Here is a 21042-nt window from a genome sequence, read left to right as displayed (position 1 = left end):
CAATCAACAGTTTTCATTTTTTTTTGTTATCAACTAATCGTCCGATAAAACGTGAACTTGAACTCAATAAAAACCAATTTCTCGAATTTATTTAAGCATATTGTTTCAAAGATTCAAGACTTTACCGATGTTTTATCACTCAATCAAATAATACCTTAGACCTTACCTAGCTGTATAAAATCGAACAATTTAATGTAGCACAGGTACAGAGCCGATGAGTACTTTAATTATTACACAATCGAATTGATAACACGTATCGCTCGAATGTAACATTACATTAACTTTTGATCTCCCTCAGTTTCAGATTAACCTAATCATAGAATAACATTCTCCGGTGGTACTATAAATCGAGTTGGAGAAAATTCGTATTCTAAACTAACACCTATTCGATTCGAAAATAAATCACGCGAATGGTATGCTCTATGCTATCGCGAAAGAGGTTAATACAGCCATAAAGTCATCAACGCTTGTGAAAAATATTACGTTATCCTTATCGCTGCAAACGCCAACGTTCGTAATTTTTCATTTATTCCGCAAGAGTTACGTGAATAATTTAATTCCACGTTTTTCTAGTAAACAATCCCGGCGAGCTGAGCATAGCACAACCTAAGTATTTTCTTAAAATCTTCCCAAACCGGCGAACGAAACACAGTAAGCAGCTGCAACCACATTGACACATTCTAAATCTAAACACCCGAAGGAAGAGCATCAATAAGGGTCATCGAACCCGTAAAAATGAAGCAAAAGATTCACTGTCAGGGTAGATAATCTAACTGATGACTGGAATACTTCAGGAAATCCAATATATATCGTCGACTAATCATCCTTTATGTAATTGTATAGACAATGAGTAGCTTATCATGACGAACCATGCAGAAAAACAAGCATGTTTAAGGTCTATCTGATAAGTATAGATAAAACATTTGAAAAATATCCCATATCTAGATTTTAACGTAAAAAATAGACAATTCCAAGACACTCACTATTTTCGAAGAATTTGTTTTATCGTGAGCTAAAAACGATCTAGTCGACGTCGGACTGAATAAAATATCATTAGGGGTGAAGTCCAGCTTCACACTGCGAAAGGTTTTTCCATGATCCTCCGTTATGAAGATCATTTTATTGTTCGAATCGACAAACACCGTCTGAAAGTACACGCCGTGATTAACACAATATGCTAAATACATATTGATAAAAAACATGTTCCAAAAATAACCGTACATGACTCAGGAATCTGGGATGAATATAATATTTGTCGAGTTGAGCGTAAAGTTTGTCGTTGATCTTGAAGAATTCCGTCTTGTTTTCGTAAGTTTCTCCGTAATCGTAAGAGTAAAATACGGCCGAAGATGCATTGCGAATACTTTCTTTAGGATTCCTGGCTAAGCAAATGATAACATTCGTATTAACGTTGGCTTCTTCGCCTACCCAATGCACGATCAATTGCTGATGACTGTCGTTTAGTTTATTAATCTGTAAAGTATTCCGGTTATCATTAATTGGGCCAAGATGCAAATGAAAGGCGGAATTGAGATCTTACTTTGATATAGACGTTGTCACGATTCGACGGAACCTGTCGACGGATTCTGGCATTTGAGGCTTCGACGTAATACGGATTTATATCATTCTGGAATACAGAGCTGTCGAATTCGTAGGGTGATTTTTCCTCGTAAATGCTTAAAGTAAGGGCCTCACTTATAATACACGAACATAAGATTAAAATAGATGCACTAATATTTTTCAACTTGAATTTGGCCATTTTGATCGACGCGGCGGATTGTTGTATTTATACGCGAAGTTACCGAGTATTTAACTATTTATTGAATTCATTGCGTTTATACGAATCACCGTCAGGAAACGTAATACGAGCAAAATTGCGAACGCGATCAAACACAACTACACAGCACACACGCGCAATTGAAGTCTAATTACCCGTAGGCCGTAACACAATAGAGATCAAAAGATAGGCATAAAAAAAATATCAACAAAACACCACAACGTATCAAGCGGCACACGAAGAGCCCCGATCTTGGCCGATCTTTCACCTTCCAATAACTTGTTGTAGAGTGCGATAGTATCACGTTAAATTTTTTTTTAAAAAAAGAGTTCACAGTTGTTGTTTGATTTTGATTGCATTTTTTTGGCTCCAGTTTTGGCGGTCAGTTTCTTTTCAGTTTTCTTTCATGTCTTTTTCTTTGCAAGTTTTCAATAATAATCAATTCAAATAAATTTGATATTAGGTACTGTATTCAATATTTCAATTTTCAAAAACCCTAATTAATTTTAATGCATAGTAAATAGTAATAAATAAATAACAAACTCCTTTTGAAATTTGAATCACGTTTTGTTACTCTTACTTCTTCTCAATAGTTAATATCAAAAATTTCAAATCAATTCAAGTAATGAACTGAATATGAATATGAATAAGTGAGCACTATTTCAAAACATCAAAAGTAATTTTCAGTGAAAAAATATAATTTAGAATTATTCATTTAATCATATTCATCCTTATTCTTTTTAGTTTTTTTCTTGGAAAAAAATACTAATTAAAATTATGAATTAAGAACCATCATACTTATCATAGCATCAAGCATCAAATTAATTTAGAAAAAATAATGATGATTGATCGGTACATACTGTATATGATAATTCCACTTACTTTTGAATCTTGAAGGCTGAAGCATTGCTGAAGCTTTAAAGAATTCAAGAATATAGACACTGTACCTGTGCCCTCCACAGTGTCTATATTCAAGAATAATGATTAATAAAAAAATACAAACAAAAGGGATAATGCAGCACATAGACCCTCTCTTTCTCTGGAGGCATTTTATTCGAAGAACCAAAACTTAGAATATTGAGCTTTTCTGTATTATTTTATGAATTTATAAGGCAGAAGCGAACTTTTGTAATTGTGGTAATTAATATGGTTCAAAAATTGTAAACAAAAAGTTTCCGTTGGTTCTTAAAATTGTACTATGTACTTACTACCTAGAAGATCAAAGATTTGAAAGTTTTTTCAGATTTTACTGATTCCCAAAAAATTACCTCAAAACGTGTATTAATTTTCAGAGATTACCTTCTTCCTCTCTCAAAAACACATACTGGTTTGACAAAATTTTCAAATTTGACTTCTAGCCTCCCTCCAAAAAAGGGCGCTATGAACATATAGAGGTACCTACAGAGATTTGCACATTTTACTCTCTCTCAAACAAATGTATAAATTCTGGCTTAAAATGAAACTGGTTCACCTAACTCAACTTTTTAGCACAAAATTTGAATTTTTTCCACTTTGAACCGTAAGGAAAAAACTCAATATTTTGAAGGTTTGCCATTCAAGAGGTTACGACAACTGTGATAAGTACGAAACGGAAAAGTGCCGGTGATAAAATTCATTTTTTGTTTTGGCAATTTATTTTCTTCAGATTTTCAAATGGGCGATCTTTTGATTGAGAAAAAAATAGTTGGAAGAGCAATATAATCAAATAAGGAATTTCAATAATTGTTCCAATTGGCCAAAAACCACTTCAAATAAGCACTCCACCACAGTTCTTCTGCGCTGAAATGTAAATTTTTAATGCCTAACAAGGAAAGTTCCTGAACTCAAATTACACGTTTGATCGAAAGAGAATGTCCTAAAATCCTGTACTGTATTTGACCGAAATTTCAGATCCTAATCTCCAAAAGCCAATTATTGAATTTTTGAACATTTTAATCCACACAATCATCAACACATAGGTACCTATAGTTTTTTTTGACAATTTTGGCAAAAAACAGAAAGACTTTTATGTATTTTTTGGAGCTTTTTGCCTTGACATGAGATGATTACATTTTATTTACCCCTCCCCTTCCCAATTTAAAAATCGAATTTCAACAGATTTTCAACATTTTTGTGCTTCAGCTCTCTACACAAATTTTCATTTTTCCAAAAATGGAAAAGTTTCCCAGTTAAAAAACATGAAATATTTGGAGCTTCCAGCGAGTTTTCTAATTACTCAAATGGCTCTGGAAAGATTAAAAATGGACTTCAGCACCTATAACTTTGGTCGGTGCTTTTTGGGCACTCCCTCAACCGTTTTCGTTACATACCTTCTTTGAAAATTTAATTTTTTTTTTTGGAATTCACGAATTAGTCAATAATTTACTTGCTCAAGTTCATTTTCAACACTTCAAGAGCGATTTGGAATTTCTGGAAAAAAATAAAACATTGCTGGGGGCTCCAGAATGCCTCAAAAAAACATATTTCATGAAAAAGGTTAAAAATCGCCCCTCAAACAGCTTTTTTGAGCTTTTTAAATTTTCGATAATTCGCCAAAAACCCCAAAAATGAACTTCAGGACCTGAAATTTTGGTTACAGGGTTTTCAGGACATGCTCTGTCAAATTCACTAATCAGAGAATGCGATAATTACTCAATTTATATTCAATTGACTGCCATTAAATAGAATAAGGTGTACCTATAATAACAAAATAACGACAAAGAACTCTTATAAAATGAAAAAACAAGTAGGTATGTACCTATTAAACAATACGGCAGCATGACCTTCAAATTACAGCAGTCAGGGACTTTTTTGGTAAACAGACTCTGTCATCTGCAACTGTTAAGTTTTCACTACACTACATAATTCTTTACAAACAATTTCGCAACAACAATTTATATTCTGATCGAATTACACGAAATAAAATAAATAAATGAAAGAAAATTCTTGACTTGAGGTCATTTTTACAATACATACTTACAGTATGAGATCACAATACTTGAAACATGTGGGTAATAGGTATAAAAATGGTACACGAATACGAAGTCTATAAAATAAAAAATATACATGTTGATTTTTTCAATAAATAATTTGAATATCAATGATACAAAACATCTTAAGATTGAAATAGGTAGATGAAATTATAACTTAATATTCATAAAGATCTAGCAATTGATTTTCGCAATTTTTTTTTCAAACCCCAGTATATCTAATGCGCGTAAACTATAATGATTCTAAAAAACTGAAATCATAGCCTCCCTCTCATTTTAGAATTATTTGATATCAAAATGTTGTATAAACCTAACAAAATTTCAAATCAAATTTGCCCCTTCAAATAAGCACAAATACACTTCCCACTCTATTACACATACACAGCCGTCAATTGTCATTTTTCATTTATAAGTATCTCGTAATAAAATACTGAATTCGTTCGAACGACCACCAAAAAACTAAATCCGTGTTTTTGTACTTAATCCCTCGATGCGTAATTTCTCAGCGAAATCGAAACAGCATTCCAGATGAAATGCCATCAAGTCATGATACTTCGAGCAATTCTCGAATAAATCATCCTTCGATCCTTTTTCCTGCTTTCATAAATTACACCATCTTCATCCTTTCGTTAGTCTAGAACTGAGCGCAGCTTTTCATTTCAATTTCTATCGAATCAGCAGCTAAAAACAAAAAAATAATAACACCGATAGGTAAGCGCCTTTGCTGATAATCAACTCGTTAAAAATTTCACTTCCGTATATCAGTTTGATTTGATCAACTGATACAGAAAAAAAAACAACTGTCAATACGATATAATAGGTAAAGACATGAAAACAATGTCAAGTTCAAACAAAAGATCAAAATGTAGGTTAAAATAAACCAATTATAGACACGATGACGATTACAATTACGGTGATTTGTCGAGTATCTACTATCGATATACCACTTATGTGTATTAATTTACAATTATTATTATTACATGAAAATGTCATCGCCTGTTCACCTGTCTCGCGTCTTGCGCGCTTGTCACTCTCACTTAAACCGTTTACCTCCTGAAAATCTACTTCCTACAGCCACCAGACCGGTACCATACCAATTGGTTCAATTCAGTGTGGTATTCATTCGGACACAATTAATATACGCGAGTGAATTAATCCTCTCACGTTACAAGCCAGCGAAAGTGATTAACCTTGTAGACCGAGTAAGTTGAAAGAATTTTTACAATTTTTTTTTCTTCTCTTCGGAGCGTTTGATGTGATGAAATATTGTTCTTATTCGGTGAATTTTCAAACAGATTGTTGAATTAGATGCAAGCGCCATGGAGATTGTTTGAATAAAGTTTAAAAATGATTATGATATGCTACGGTACGCGCATAATTTACTATCGGCGAATCGATTCGTTTTTTTGATTTTTTCAGCGTATTTTATCGTCGATGTGGTTCGGTGTTTTCATCTGGCTCCGCATTTTAATCAAGGTAAGTAAACATTTTTTATTCTTTTCCACATTTATGTACTTTTACCTAGGTATCATTGTTGCACTTCGTAGTTATAATATTTCGATGCATTTTTTCAAATTCTAAAATCAGTTCGGGAGATTGGTTTACTTACTTTAAAAATTTATGAAATAATTTTCAAAGATACAGTATTTTAGGTTCTTTACATATTTTTTTGAAAACATGTATTTTTTTTTGTTCGTTTCATATAAAAATAGGTAGCTAGGTAATTTTTCCCTTCACAAAGACATTTTTTTACCCTTTTTAAAAAAGTAATCAAATTTTTCAGCCTACATAATATAAAAATTCTAACAATATTTTTTAACTAGTGTTTTGCCAATAAAAATTGATACTTTCGAGAAAGTCCAAAAAGTAAGTGGAATTCGTTGAAAAGACAAATGAAAAAAATCAACAAAATAGTTTCAATTCGTACGAAAAAATTCATAACATAAAAAAAAAATACGATGAAAAATATCAAAAAAATTGCTGAACGGGTAAAAAGATTGGTAAAATTGATGTAAAAGTTACCTAGTTGTAAATTTATACAGCATTGTTATGTAATAAGATGAAACTTTCAAAATAGTAGTAGGCACAAAATAATGAAAAAGTTGATAATGACAAAATATTTCAACCAAATTTCTTGAAAATTGTTCAAAATAACTTTCCAAAAAATTGTCCAATTTAATTGAATATTCCTAAAAATGAGCAAAAATTTGTGAAAAATTGATCAAAATGATGAAAAAACTTCAAATTTATATTCTGCGATACGCATACAAACTTTTAGTGCTTAATTTTGATATTTTCAATTTTAATTTAAAAAGTTTTCAAACATACGAGTGATTCAACACTTTTTCAACAAAAAAAATTAAGCAAAATTTCAATGATATCCTTTTGTGTGCAATTTAAATGAAAAAAATCAAAATTTTATAAAATTAGATATCAACGAGTATTTTAAAAAATTTTTAAGAAAATTTCACACCCAATCTAAAAAGAACCTCAAAATACATTACCATTAAGAATTTCAGGGCTGAAATCCATTTTTCAAATTTTGGAAAAATTTTGAAAGATCAGATCTAATTTAGGTAAGTATTTCTTATGGAAATAAAATCAAAATTTGACCAAATCAATATGTATTAAAGGCTGAAATTTCGTTTGTACCCTGATTTCGACGGATTTGAACTGGCACAAAAAGATTCCGAAAATATTTGCCCAAATTGATCGGAAGATTTGCAAAGATGGTAAATCCAAATTTTTTGGAGCTGAAATTTATTTTCACATTTCACCCTGCTTACAGAGTTTTTTCAAAAACTGGACATTTTGAAAAATTGCTGGAGGCTTCAGAACGGTTCAAAACCAAGACCAATCGAGTGAAACGACTTGAAAGGTTGAAAATAGGATTCACGTTTTTTCGTTCACACGTTCGCAAAAAAAGAATTTTCTTTGTTTTTTTCAAATAATCACTGGATTTGAACTTGCATGGCACAAAAATATTTTTCAAATATGACTCCAAATCGATCGAAAGAGTCAGAAACATGGAAAATCTGAGTTCAAAGGAACTGAATTTCATTTTCACTCTAATACGTACCTACTTATAACGTTTTTTTTTTTTTTTTTTTTTTGGAAAACTGGTGCATCCGAAAATCCACTGGAAGCTCCAGAATGGATCGAAACCATCGCCAATCGACTCGATAGGTTGAAAACAGAGTACAAACCAAAACCAACGAGCTTTTTTATCAATTTTATCAAATTTTGATTTTTTTAAAATAAGAAATGAGCCACATTTGAATTTTTAAGAGTTTACTAAAAATCGAAAAATGAATTTCAGCACCTGAAATTTTTGCTGGTAGTGTATTATGGAATGCTTTTTCAATCCCCCTTTTGTCCTGTTCAAAAGTTTGAATTGTTGTGTTGGTTTTAGAGTTTTTCAAAAGTTAGAACTCTTTTCTATGATTTTTCATTTTTCACAACTGTTCTGTCAACATATTAAGCCATTTTTGTAAAATTTCATCTCATTAACATGATATTTTGCAATTTTTACAACCATACACTCGCCCCCCCCCAAAGTGTCTTTTCTGAAAGCCACTAATTTGGATTTTCTAATTGTGGGAGATTAATCCTTCCCTTCTGTTCTCAAATTTGATTATTGAGATTTTTCCACAGACTGACATTGACGAAGCGTTGCAACAAATTTTCGGTAAGGAAATTGAATGAACCAAAACGCAAAAAAACACAATAATTTCATAGAATTCAATGCATTAAACAATTTTTTAACAAAAAAATCACCCGTAAGTATGAGTTGGATGTTGGGTACTCAAAATCAGGTGGGTAATTTTCAAAAAAAAAAAATGAAATAGTATTTTTTTTTGGAAATTAAAATTGCAATCATTTTGCACACATTTTCAGAATTTACTTTTTCGAAAATCTCCAGCCCTTGCTGCATTTTTGTTCAAAGAAATAGAATAACTACCATAGATTTGTTTGTATTCCATAAAATTCAGCTTCAACGTTTCAAAATTTGAAAGCAGACAATATTTTGAACGAACAGAAAAGTCGACAAATTCATAGCAACCGATAGCTTCGAAATAGTTAAGTACTTTATGCACTTCAGTGTAGATCTTCTTCTCTCAACGAAAGTCTTTTCAAAAAACGAAACTCATCAACCAAACAAAACATTCCAATTTCACATCTCGACTCACTGTAGCAGTCCGGATCAAAGACAGATAATCATGCATCGAAGATCAGACAAAAGCTATCGAAAACAATAGTAAATAGGTTACTAGATAGGTCATCCCATATGCAGTAGGCAATTGAAGATTTCTTCTCATTCATACATACGTAAAGTAAGGTAGGTAGGACTTAGAAAAGGTGGAAAAAGATTCATCCGACGAAAGCGGAAGCAATCGACGATGTGTTTTATTACATCGATGACGCGTTCAAGTCGAAGGGCACACATACATACGTCTGGTAGTAAAGCGGTAGATAATCTTACGGTAATAAATCGGACATATAATTGGACACTTTCACTGTCGTCGGTACTTGGTAGCGGTATTCGGGATTGTCAATTAAATTATCAATTATTATCATTAATTCGGTTAAATAAAATGCTTTCACGGTTTATTACAAACGTATTTATATACGTTAAACTGGTGCCCAGTACTATCACTTTTGCGCGAAAGGGAAGAATATATGTACACAGCTGCAAATAACCGTAATATTCATGTAACTGTTTACTCGTACGTATTACCGCATTAACGTAAGATTCTTTCTCTTCCTGGTTCCGACGAATCGGATAATTCGATGGGTAATTGGGTACCTATTCGATTAGAATGAGGCGCGTCGAAAATATTGAACTCGAAGGACGCGTCACCGTCGTTACAGGTCAATTTCACCAGGTCAAGGTCATCTCGACGTCTAAAACTAGCGTTTGGTTTCAGATTGCGGTGTGACTAATGGAGTGGCGGCTAGACAGCCCAGAGTTTTGAATAGTCCATTCTACGATGATATAAGTAACGAGTTCGAAGAACGATCTGAGCCTATAAATAGCACCAAATATAATCAGGTGCCTAGGCTGATCAATGGCAAAGAGACACAACCTGGAGCTTGGCCATGGCAGGTTCGTTTGAATTTTGTTGTTCATTTTATGTAAATTGATACCGGAAAATTTCACCACGTTGCCAAATATACACTTCAGATATGATATGGTACACTTTGATATTCAATCTAATCCTACACAGTATCAATCCAGATATTCCAGGACTTCCTATTGAGAGGATTTGGATCCTTTTTTGTCAAACTCTTTCTATGCTCTATGGTTAATCTTGGAAAATATTTTGTTTCAGGTATCCTTACAACTACTGCATCCAAAATTCGGTCTCATAAAACACTGGTGCGGTGGCGTACTAATTCTACCTTCCTGGATCCTGACAGCTGCTCATTGTATTCATAAGTATGTCGTGAATCTTCCTTTTTTCAATTTAAATCAAACCATTTTCGAAATTTCAAATATGCAACTTCAACATTAAATTTAAAATTCTTCCCATTTCAGCGATTTATTTAGTTTACAACTGGCTGCCTTGTGGACTGCAGTGCTCGGTGAATGGGATCGAGACCTCGATGAAAATACCGAAATTCGTATCCCCATTGAGAATATATTCGTACACGAACATTTCAATAATTTTCAACACGATATAGGTAAGGGATATTGAATAGAAAGATAGGTACAATAAGGTATTGGAGAAAGTTTTAGGCTGGATAGGCTCTTCTTTTTTTTTTTGTTTTATCACCGTTGTCGTTATTATTTTGATATAAATTAGGTATCTGTTGATCCTGAATTTACCATAATTGAATGAACCGAATACCTACTGACAGCTGAACCACCTGAGGTGTTCGGCTCTGATTTCAATGAAAGTTGGATTTTTTGAAATAACATGCGGCAAAACACATGAGTGGAAATTTCAATAGCCCAAATCGGTTTTTACAATCTTCAGAGCTCAGACATCTAAAAAATCTCCAAAAATTGCCATTTTTCAACAAAAATTTCAATTTTTTGGTAGGAAATGTTCATAGGGCTCATTTTCTTCAGTGGCACTGTTTTCTAAATACTATCTATTTCCCAAAATTGAATTTCAAAATTTCTAAACCGAGCTGGATTTCTTACATAAACTTGCTGAACTCCATTAAAGACGTCAAAATTGATTTGGGCAGCTAAAAATTCAATTTCTTCCTTTCTTGACCACTCAACAAGAATTTATTTTTTTCGAATACGTAACTCTGAAATGAATTCGCACGAATTGCAAACTCATAAAATGATTATCAAAACTAGCATCAAGTTGAAGGATAAAATTCCCCAAAGTCAATGCCACGGAGAAAAGAAACCGAACTAAAAAAAGAACCAGTGGCAATGAAATAATAAACCGAAAGGTAAAGGTAGATGAATAAATATTCACGATAGAAAAATACACGTTATCACATATCCGCTTTCAGTTTCAAGCTTGAGTAGCCGTGAAATCATGAACATGAACAGCTGTACCAGTTACATGGTTACATAATCGTGTACCTACTGGTTTGACCGAACACTCGAGGTATAGGGTTATCAAATTACAGAATCGGTTGCGTATAACTGTAGTCTGTATTATTAACGTTGCAAGTTGTAAAATAATTTCGCAGCGAAAGCAATTCTTGGTCATCAAAATAATAAAAATTCAGCGTTTACTTTCTCTACGCGAATAAATTATCGTGTACACGAGCCAAGTCAGTTAACTGAGCTGCGGGACGCAAAAAATGTTGAAAAAATAAACATAGAAAACGTTCGTGTTTTTCAGCATTATTGAAGTTGTCACGAGCCACAGGCCGTTACGATAAAGGCATCGGTACGGTTTGTTTGCCTTCCGGAGGTGAGCTGAGTGCGCCCAGTATATGTATCGCCACAGGTTGGGGTAAAACTAGTCCTAAAGGGCAGCTCTCTAGTACATTGAGACAGATCAGAGTACCTCTGCATAATAACACAGTCTGTAAAGCGAAATACGGATCCACTATACCGATCCAATCTAGTCACTTGTGCGGCGGGAAACTGGATGGCAAATTTGGAGCTTGCATCGTACGTATTTATAGAGTAAACGAGATGTTCGCAGATAACTAGAAGATATTGATGAGGAATTTTTTCAGGGTGATTCTGGAGGACCTCTTCAATGTACTTTAAAAGATGGTCGATGGTTTCTAGCCGGCATAACGTCGTTTGGTTCTGGTTGCGCGAAACCAGGATATCCGGACGTGTATACTAAACTTTCATTTTATATGCCATGGATCAAGAATCAAATTGATAAATATTCACGAACGAATTTGTAATTTATTCTAATAAAGCGTTATTGTTCATTTTTTCACCGGTATTTACTTACCGCATGTACTCAACCGGTCGTCCAAGCGAATGGCTCTAGTTTCAGGTCATCTGGTAATGCGTCGTTTGCTTGCTGGATTTTTTTAATGGTTTCTTTCAACGTAGCGTTGCATTTTTCTACTTGTTTAACGACGTCGTTGATTTTACCAAATTTATCAGCGTATTTTGCGTACGCTTTCTGACGTTCGGTGAACGTTGACATGATCTGGGATGATTTTTTATCCACCTTTGGAACAATACACGATATACTTTTGTAACGTGGGGTGATTTATTACGCATTACCATTTGTAATTATCTACTTACTCGAATTATTTGCTTGGTTAATTTATCTTGTTCGGAAGACACTTCGGTAGCACACTTATTCAAAGCGTTTTGATATAAATGACAAAGATTACACAAAGGAGTTGAATCGAGACGCTCCAATACTTCGGGATCTCTAGCAGCAGGAGCACTCAACGTAGCTCTCATAATTGGCAAAAATTGCGGTATTCTCTGTAAGGTAAATCAGGTTCTTCGTTAAATTCAATATTAAAACCATCGAGGGTAAGCTTGTTATCGTTCATATAGTTTAGTTCTAAATTAAACTCAGTATTTTTCAAACTAGACTGAAGTTGGAAGGTAAAAATCAAAATAAATCCCAATTTTGCGTTTTGCTGGGATCGTCAACAACTTGATGCAATGTTGAATGCGATTTCGGTCTTCTGTTTGAAACCCAATACAAATAAAAAATATCCTCACTTGCAACGTAATAAGCTCGGGATCATTTGATTTGGTAGGCTGTGCAGCAGCTTCTTTCACCACAACAATATTGTGACCCGAAGAAGACATTGGTACTTGAGGTTTTTTCTTAGCTTTTCTCGAGGAAGTTGCACTAGCCAATGATTTACCCCTTGATAATCTTCGAGCAGGAGGTTTCTTTTTCGGGGAATCTGTAATATTCCCAATATAGTTACAGGATTGAGAATGGATTCGCAAGAGTTAGATTAGATTAACATACCTCCAATTGGTCGATTTACAGTATACGATATGTATGGAAGATCGGAATCACTGCATACACTTGGTTCTGGAGAAATATTACCAGTTTCTTCGTTTTCATCTTCATCAGGTAAAGGTTCGTCAGCTCTGTACTCTGGGACTGATTTACCTCGTCTTAGACCCGCGCGAACGGCTTTACCTTGCTGGCTGCTTTGCTCAGAGCCCATATTTCATAACTAATTTCATTCACTTACACGTTTATGGTCCATTAGGCGACAATTCTTTTAAGAAATTGGCAAAACAGCAATTAAAATTATCACCAAATTTTCATGTTTGCATCCTTGCATCTGTATTCAAAAGTTTTACACTGCGCATGCGTGAATTCGATTAGGCAACCCAGTGTTACACTTTAATCAACTTGAAATTTAATTCAAATTTTTAATTAAATAATTATTCTACCACTTTTGCGCATTTGATTACATTTTTGAACAATTTCATCACAAATATTCAAAAATTATGAAATTATGTTAAATTATTCTCCGAAATTCCTGAAAAAAATTGAAAATTCTTTAAAATTATTCTCATAAAAGATTATTTTGCACCGAGACGTATGCTACATTGCTTATTCGCAAATTTGATAAATTGATAAGAAAAATTTTTCATCTTTTCATCAAAAATACTCAAATTTTTGCCAAAAAGAATTAGGAAATAAGTAATCCTGTGCTCGAAACTATGAAAATACTTTCATTTTCTTACTCGGAAGTTTACAAATAATGTAAGAATCACTTTTTCTCGATACTAGTGAATAAACATTTTCTTGTTTGTCAACTTGTCAAGATATCAATATTCATGTTCTAAAATCTATGACGTTGATATAACAATTATTATTAATTAGCTTCGTCGGTTTATGTTTTAGTGTTTCAATGAGATCTTCTGTCAGTGTAATTTTATCTAGTCCCACTCCCGATCCGAATATGTCACGTCCGGATTTCGATCAAACAATTCACGATCATGCTGCCATTCTTATACTAGTGCGACATTTAGGTATATCTTTATAAGTATATCTTCTCAAAACCATCATACATCATGCTACATACTTTTTTATCTGTATTTATACAGGAGAAGAATTATCTACTAAGTATTTCAATCAGATTTTTGACCGGATCGTTAAACTTTCATACGTAAAAGTGAAGGAAAATAATGGCAACGAGAGAACTATTTGGGCTCGTTACGTTAAGGAGTATCCGGTCGGTAATAACGACTGGGGTGATTTCCAAACACATCGAAGATTACTTGGATTAATTACTCTTGGTTAGTGTATATCGAATCCTTCGTAATTTATGACTTATCTATTTAAATTACCAAGTTTACTCTCCACGCAGGTAAAAGTAAAACAGAGGTCGAATTCAACGAAATATGTCGCGTTCACGAATCACTAAAAGTCAAATATCAATCCACGTTATACGATTCTCGATGTATAATATTCAACGCGAATACCGACGAAACATTGCAGATCACCCCTCCTTCAAATTTCCGTTCTCAAGCTATTTATTACGCATCCGAAACAGATCCTAACGTTGAACTAGAAAACCAAGTGACTGAATTTTTATCATCTTTGTTCTGGATTTTGGAATCAAAAAGAATGGAAAGAAGTCGAGAAAAGGTAATTGTTACGGTTGTAGTTTACTGATTCTATTACCACCGAATCAATTGATAATAATTGGACGATTTCAGATTGAAAAAGCGTCTTTACTATTGGCACCGTTTGAGAAAAAAGATATCGTAGGACTGGATATGAAATCACACACTAATCGCAAACGTTGCGCAGGACGTTTAACTAAGCACCTGGGAGATCTCTCGTTGCAAGCTGGTTTAGTCAACGAAGCGTTGACATTTTATCATTCGGCCATTGATACGTTAAGATCATCTCAAGATTGGCTCTGGATTGGAAGTTCGTATTATGTCGTTACTATAGAAACCAATGTGTGTTTAGAAATCTCAAATGTGATATCGTTTGTGACAGGTTGTGCTGAAGGATTATGTGCTGCATCAGCATTATTTCTGTTTCCGAGATTGGAAAATACTTCGCCCCTTCATAGAAATGCTTCCTTACAGGAAAGAAACGTTCGTCAAAGGTGTGTAAATGAGATACTATGCAATGTTTACATTAAAACGGATAATAAGAACCTGTTGGCATTTTTCAGGCCGGCTTCAGCGAGTCAAAGTTCACCTGAGAAGATATTGAAAATGCAACTCGCCATTCCTCGTAACGTGCTAACTACCGACGAGATTTATAAAAATTATCGCGAAGCTATTGTCCATTATAGCAAGGTACGATCATACCCGTATATGACAAAAATTATTACTTTCGAAGCAGTTAGAAAAAAACACTATATTTATTAAACGAATCTATTAAATGCACGAAATCCTAAACTCATTAATTGTAAAACTAATCCGTTCACTCCTCCTATAGTCGTATCCACTACTGAATCCGTTGCTGAATTTGGTTCTCTTACGTTATAACTCGTATTCGAGTTTTCTATCACAGCAGATGAAATAGGTATAGATTCGACTTCTTTATCAAAATTTGATCTTTCTATTGGTGGTGGAAGAGGCATCGAACAACCGTAATAGTATTCTAACGCTACCGGATTTATTTCTTCTTCTGACGAACTATGAATTTGTGGCTGGATATCTTTCTCGTCGTGATTTATATCATTTTCGATTTCCATCTCAGTAGTGCTTAGGATATCCCCAGTTAGTGGATCTCGATGATGAATTTCCAGGTACAAAGGGGTAGCTCGATAGGCCTAAAATTAATTCGTGTGAGAAAAAAAACAAGCAAGCGGTGCTAATTCAAGATTAATATTTCAACTTACTCGTATACTAAAACATAGGACGACGTACAGTACGATCATTGCGTACAGTTATGTGGTAACGCGTGTTAAAATTTAACAAAATGTGTTATTTATGAAGATAAAAACATTGCCTAAAAATTTTTCAATGTCATAAAAAGTGAAATATGTCCGAGCATCTATTACAATGGATGGTAATACGAACAAAGCTATATGATAACGTGATTTCGCATTCGTATGTATGAGCTCGGTTTTTGTTTTCTACGCCTCATCGTATCGTAGGTACCGTTCTAAAAGTAACGAAATTTTCACAGGTGTTTTTTATGTAGATAATTACTGGCGCATTATTGTGGTTCGAAAACACATATTGTTTTAGTAAGTGATTCCCAATTGTTACAGTATCAGAATGCCGGCGTAATTGAGACTGAAGCGAGCTTCAAAGGGGCTCGTATCGCTGTCAAATGTAATGCTGCGTTACAAGCTCATCATTTTTTACAGAATATTATCTATATTAATTTAACGCTGAACGAAGACGAAAGGGTAAATACACGATTTCTCTTCTCTAATCTGATCGTACTTGACTTTCTGTACCTAATGTTGGGGTTATTGATTACAGATACAAAGATGGATGACTATGTCGAAATTATACACGAACATTGGATTCCAAAGAAAAGCTGCGTTTTATCGTCGACTTACTGCTACTCGTTACGTATCAGCTAAAAACCCTCAAACTAATTGGGAACAATGTTATCAGCTCATGTTGCAGTCATTACCAGGGTATAATTTAAGTCTAGATCCCGATGAATATGCAGCTGGTGTGTTGACTAATAAAATCAATGTATCGTATTTACTTTTCTCGATACCTACGTTATATTATATTCATTTTTATTATAGATGATTCCACCGGTTGGCCTAGACTTCAGAGACAAGTTTTACACGATTTAGTAGTCGCTGCTAAAAGACTTAGTAATAATGGTTTAGCAACTCGTCATATGACATTTTTGTTACAAACCATGTGGTATCATATGACGCCCAATGAGCGACTAGATGGAGCCTTGCAGTTGAAAAATTTGGCCGATCTTTGCGAAGGTTCTCCGGTGCCTCTTATATTGGACAATGGTTTCGTAATACCACCGGCTAATCTGTTGAATGTGCCTCAGCCTTTGTAAGTCGGAATAATTTTCTAGTTGAACGAAAGGTTTCGTGGAACTGCAGTAATACCAAAATAGGAAAGGGAATCGTGTTTCAAAGAAATAAAATTGATATAAGCAGGGCGGTTATCATGACGCATTTTTCAGAATGAACAATGTCAAATTTATAATTTATTATGTGCATTCTATGATTAATTTCGCAATACTTCTGACGTTGAAAAATTGAGTCAAAAGGTTTATTACGTAAATAAAAGCCATGAAAGTTGTAGGAACGAACGTGTCGTAATAATATATACGTTATTCATGATAACTTTATTCAAAATTTGCCGAACCGAATTCGCAAAAGTTGTGAAATTCCAAAAAGTAACTAATTCTGTAAAAGTGATAACGTTACGATAATTTTAAAATTTCTGAAACAATTTGTTAATTGCACGAAATTCTATTTCGAAGAAATTACACAACGTTTGGAATGGGAAAATGATAAATTTTGAAAATATTATGAAATTTGTTGTCAAAATGCAGCGGAATCAGCCTAAATTAGCCTAAATAGAATTTCTGGCAAAAATAATACCGAAAGCAAATAGACGAAAAAAATCATAATTTTGATAGATCAAAATGCTTAAGAACTCAAAACCACCAATCACCTAGCAACCTTTCTTTTTTTTATTTTTTTTTTTAGAAATTGGGCGAATTTTTTAAAGTAACCTATCTGATTAATGCATTCCTGAGAGCGTCCTGATTCTGATTCTGAAAAATAGAGCTGATGAAATCACGAATAAGATCGTAATTTTGAACAAATGTTTATTTTCTGTGCAGGAATTTTGTTGTACAAAATTTGAAACCTCATTTGAGACCACATAAGTTACAAAAAGTAAAAGAAGATTACGGGCCATTTCTATTCACTCCTTTGAATCTTGGATCATTAGATCGAAAGAAAGTGAAAAACGATAATAAATTAGGTAATTGAAATAAATAACTTGAAATTAGGTAACGAATTGGAATTTATGATTGAATCATCTTTAATTCTTTCAGAATATCTTTGGGTGGCAGAGGAAGTTTGCGAGGTGATTCTAGAGATCAGTAATCCTCTTCCGATTGACTTGGATGTTACGAATATCGTAAATATTATTTTGTTTTGATTTAATAAATATCCGAAAAATATCATAGGCCTATCTAATGCGAAATTTTTTCAATATAGTTACTCTTGGCGTCTGGAGTTGTATTTGAAAGTATTCCTGTGAGTGTAGTTTTACCTGGAGGTATTTCGAATCAGAGTGTCATATTAACTGGTATTCCGAAAGAATCTGGTGAATTGGAAATAAGAGGTGGACATTATTTTTTTGTTCGAAATTCGAGTTCTGTTATAAAATGTGATACCAATTAGAATTATATTTTCACAGGTTATTCAACTCATACCTTGGGAGTGAAATCGAACTGCAGATTACGTTATATACCGAATATACCTCAGACATTATTTTCTTTAGAAGTTATTCCATCATTACCAACGTTGCAGGTAAATGAATTGCTAAATTTTTTTAAAACTTATATGATTTGTGATAATGAATCAACGCTCTTATTACAGTTATCAGCTTCTTCGGATGCTGCAGGAATCGAACAAACTTCCACTGCAACAATTATTTTGTATGCTGGAGAAAAGTAATTCATTTTCTTCGTATTTCTTCATCCATCTTCAGTATTTATTCTAATAATATTTTTGTTTTTATAGATCGGATTGTAACATACAGTTTAAAAACACCGGAGCAATTCCAATAGAATTTTTAGAAGTGAACGTCGAATCTTTATTAGAGCCTAATCTACAAAAACAAATTTTCCAATGGAACGATCAAGAGCTTCAAGAACAACTACCTCTGGCACCTGGTGCTACTGTTAGTCTTCCTTTGCATTTATATGGAGCTGCCAATTTCCTCGCTCATTTATCTACCTTACAAGGTATTTAGAGTACTAGATACTCAAGTGCTAGTAAAGAATGTAAAAATTATTATGATTTCGTGTTCGATTCTAATTCACTTATTGAAAATTTTCCAATATTTTCTATTTAGAAACTGGCAGTTTGAAAAGCAGTATGTTATCGGGGCCTAGTTCATTTCCATCGTTGTCCAGTCCTAAACCTAATTCTTATGATAAAAATATGCTCTCTGCTTCAACGTTTTCATTCAGGTATGTGAATTGGTTCAATATTAACTCGTAATTTGTAACACAGAAATACCTAATTGGTTTTTTCCTCGTAGGTCAATGGGCAGTAGTATGAATTCATATTCTTCGCAATTTAAGAATATTCAAGACACTAATTCGAAAGTGCGTCTACTTTTTTTCCCTCATTCGACGATTCATTACTATTAATTTAATTAAAACGAAAATATTTTTATGTAGGTGCTTGAATGCCATGTAAAAGTACGTTATTCCGGTGGTCCTGGATGTAAAGCTGGGTATTGTCGGACGTGTTCAATAGTACTTTATGTTGAAATTGTGAACTCTATACTGATCACTAATTGGGATGTGTTACCAGCTGAAACGTTAGTGATGTTTTGTATAATATTTTTTTATTCGGTAACGATGATTTTAATCGGACATTTTTTTTTTTGGTAGGAGTTCTCAATTCTATCTTGTATTAGATGTAATGAATTTAACCAATCGGGAAGTAGAATTGAACTACACACCTTCAAAATTAATTCAAATCGAAGAAGGTGAAACGTGTAGGATACCTATACCCATCGATCGGTGCCCTATTTCAGCATTCGAACAAGTAATCATTATTAATTGCATCGCAGTTGAAAAAAGTAATAATATTTTGAACAGAATGTTGTACCTAAATGGTCTTATTACAGATATTCAAGAATAACGGTGGATCTAAAGATGATCTCGAGATGAACAAATTATGTAGCGATCATATCGCTTCTCAGGTAGACTTACACTGGAAATTCAGCAGTCCAAATCGCGAAGGATATGCGAAAGTGAACGGTTTAACTTTATCAACCAATATGTTAGATATCGTCAGGATATCGCCCATTAATTGGGGTATATACAGATCATTCATTTGCAGATTTTTCTTTTAGAAAAATTATAACTAGTGTTGTGTTTGAATTTCAGAAATATCGCTCAATAAGAATGTTATTAAAAATTCAGAATCGGCGACGCATCCAGTCGGTGAAATATTACAGCTGGGTATTTGGGTACATAATTCTCTTTCGTGGCCATTAGTTGATATCATGTTGCAGTTGTATTTTTTCCAAGATTACCAAAATGGAACTATTAATCAACAGCTAAGCGCTTGTTTGGCCACCATAGGAGCTACCGAAGTTAATTTACCAAAAGTAAGACGAATACATTTTTCAACATATTTTGGAGCTAATTCAAGATGTTATTAATCGATTTGAAAATTTTAGATTGTTGAAAATGGTAGCATCTATCACGAATGTAATGTGGTGTTTTTCAATCCGGGCCATTTTAAGCTGAATGTTCAGTGTTGTTCTTTAGACAAATATACGTGGAAACTGATTCCGCCCGTTGAAATCAACGTCGTCGACGTTTAACCAGTATATAATTATGTTTTCAATATCGCTGTGATCTTTATGTTAATTATCATTCGCAATTTATTTATTCGCCTAATCTTTTATACTTATCTTTATGTCTTGTTTTGTGTACTGTATTTTGATTTTATCAAACAGAAAATATATGGTTTATTTATTTATTCGTTTAATACATCAGTTGATATTATTTTGGACCTGGCATAAGATATGAAATAATAATGTATTATCGCGTGTCTTCGCCGACTTGACGATAAAAGATCAACTCAAGAACAACAACGAATAAAAGTGAAATACATTATTTAACTAAACGATTGAAATTCAGAATCCTTGAAATTTATAAGGTATAAAAATTAGACACACAAATTGTGTTTGTAATCGTA

General features: G+C 33.5%; 5 protein-coding genes across 5 annotated transcripts in view; 2 read left to right on the top strand and 3 right to left on the bottom strand.

Moving 5' to 3' along the window:
- LOC135846942 (sortilin-related receptor-like) overlaps positions 1 to 1945 on the bottom strand; it is a 44865-nt gene extending 42920 nt beyond the window's left edge. The window contains exons 1-3 of the mRNA XM_065366310.1: positions 1541 to 1945; positions 1222 to 1473; positions 984 to 1145 (exon numbers count right to left, since the gene is read on the bottom strand). Coding sequence (XP_065222382.1) covers positions 984 to 1145; positions 1222 to 1473; positions 1541 to 1759 — 633 coding nt within the window. The 5' untranslated portion in view covers positions 1760 to 1945. The remainder of the gene's footprint in view (positions 1 to 983; positions 1146 to 1221; positions 1474 to 1540) is intronic.
- Positions 1946 to 4635: 2690 nt separating this feature from the next.
- Positions 4636 to 13473, bottom strand: BORCS5 (BLOC-1 related complex subunit 5). The gene is made up of 5 exons (XM_065366814.1): positions 13131 to 13473; positions 12872 to 13062; positions 12437 to 12625; positions 12135 to 12359; positions 4636 to 5427 (listed from the first exon to the last, which is right to left on the bottom strand). Exons 1-4 carry the CDS (start codon positions 13333 to 13335, stop codon positions 12144 to 12146), a joined length of 801 nt encoding a protein of 266 aa, XP_065222886.1. The 5' UTR covers positions 13336 to 13473; the 3' UTR covers positions 4636 to 5427; positions 12135 to 12143.
- LOC135847344 (chymotrypsin-like elastase family member 2A) lies at positions 5427 to 12117 on the top strand. Its single transcript, XM_065366813.1, has 7 exons — positions 5427 to 5948; positions 6042 to 6222; positions 9675 to 9853; positions 10080 to 10186; positions 10286 to 10431; positions 11562 to 11836; positions 11905 to 12117. The coding sequence occupies exons 2-7, from the start codon at positions 6105 to 6107 to the stop codon at positions 12082 to 12084; spliced, it is 1005 nt and encodes a 334-aa protein (XP_065222885.1). The 5' UTR covers positions 5427 to 5948; positions 6042 to 6104; the 3' UTR covers positions 12085 to 12117.
- A 257-nt stretch (positions 13474 to 13730) lies between the features above and the next one.
- On the top strand, positions 13731 to 20834 carry brun (trafficking protein particle complex subunit brun). The gene is made up of 23 exons (XM_065366806.1): positions 13731 to 13883; positions 14025 to 14152; positions 14228 to 14419; positions 14491 to 14771; positions 14843 to 15059; positions 15132 to 15243; positions 15313 to 15439; positions 16363 to 16503; positions 16580 to 16778; positions 16858 to 17128; positions 17931 to 18073; positions 18147 to 18232; positions 18313 to 18439; positions 18515 to 18627; positions 18697 to 18770; positions 18841 to 19064; positions 19175 to 19292; positions 19364 to 19430; positions 19506 to 19648; positions 19722 to 19878; positions 19961 to 20150; positions 20223 to 20446; positions 20519 to 20834. The coding sequence occupies exons 2-23, from the start codon at positions 14032 to 14034 to the stop codon at positions 20663 to 20665; spliced, it is 3474 nt and encodes a 1157-aa protein (XP_065222878.1). The 5' UTR covers positions 13731 to 13883; positions 14025 to 14031; the 3' UTR covers positions 20666 to 20834.
- Positions 15486 to 16218, bottom strand: LOC135847347 (uncharacterized). The gene is made up of 2 exons (XM_065366816.1): positions 15988 to 16218; positions 15486 to 15918 (listed from the first exon to the last, which is right to left on the bottom strand). The coding sequence occupies exons 1-2, from the start codon at positions 16024 to 16026 to the stop codon at positions 15508 to 15510; spliced, it is 450 nt and encodes a 149-aa protein (XP_065222888.1). The 5' UTR covers positions 16027 to 16218; the 3' UTR covers positions 15486 to 15507.
- Positions 20835 to 21042: the final 208 nt, after the last annotated feature.

This window comes from Planococcus citri, chromosome 5 (genome assembly GCF_950023065.1).
Source record: "Planococcus citri chromosome 5, ihPlaCitr1.1, whole genome shotgun sequence".
Classification (NCBI taxonomy): Eukaryota; Metazoa; Arthropoda; class Insecta; order Hemiptera; family Pseudococcidae; genus Planococcus; species Planococcus citri.
This window is presented reverse-complemented; position numbering and strand designations above follow the sequence as displayed.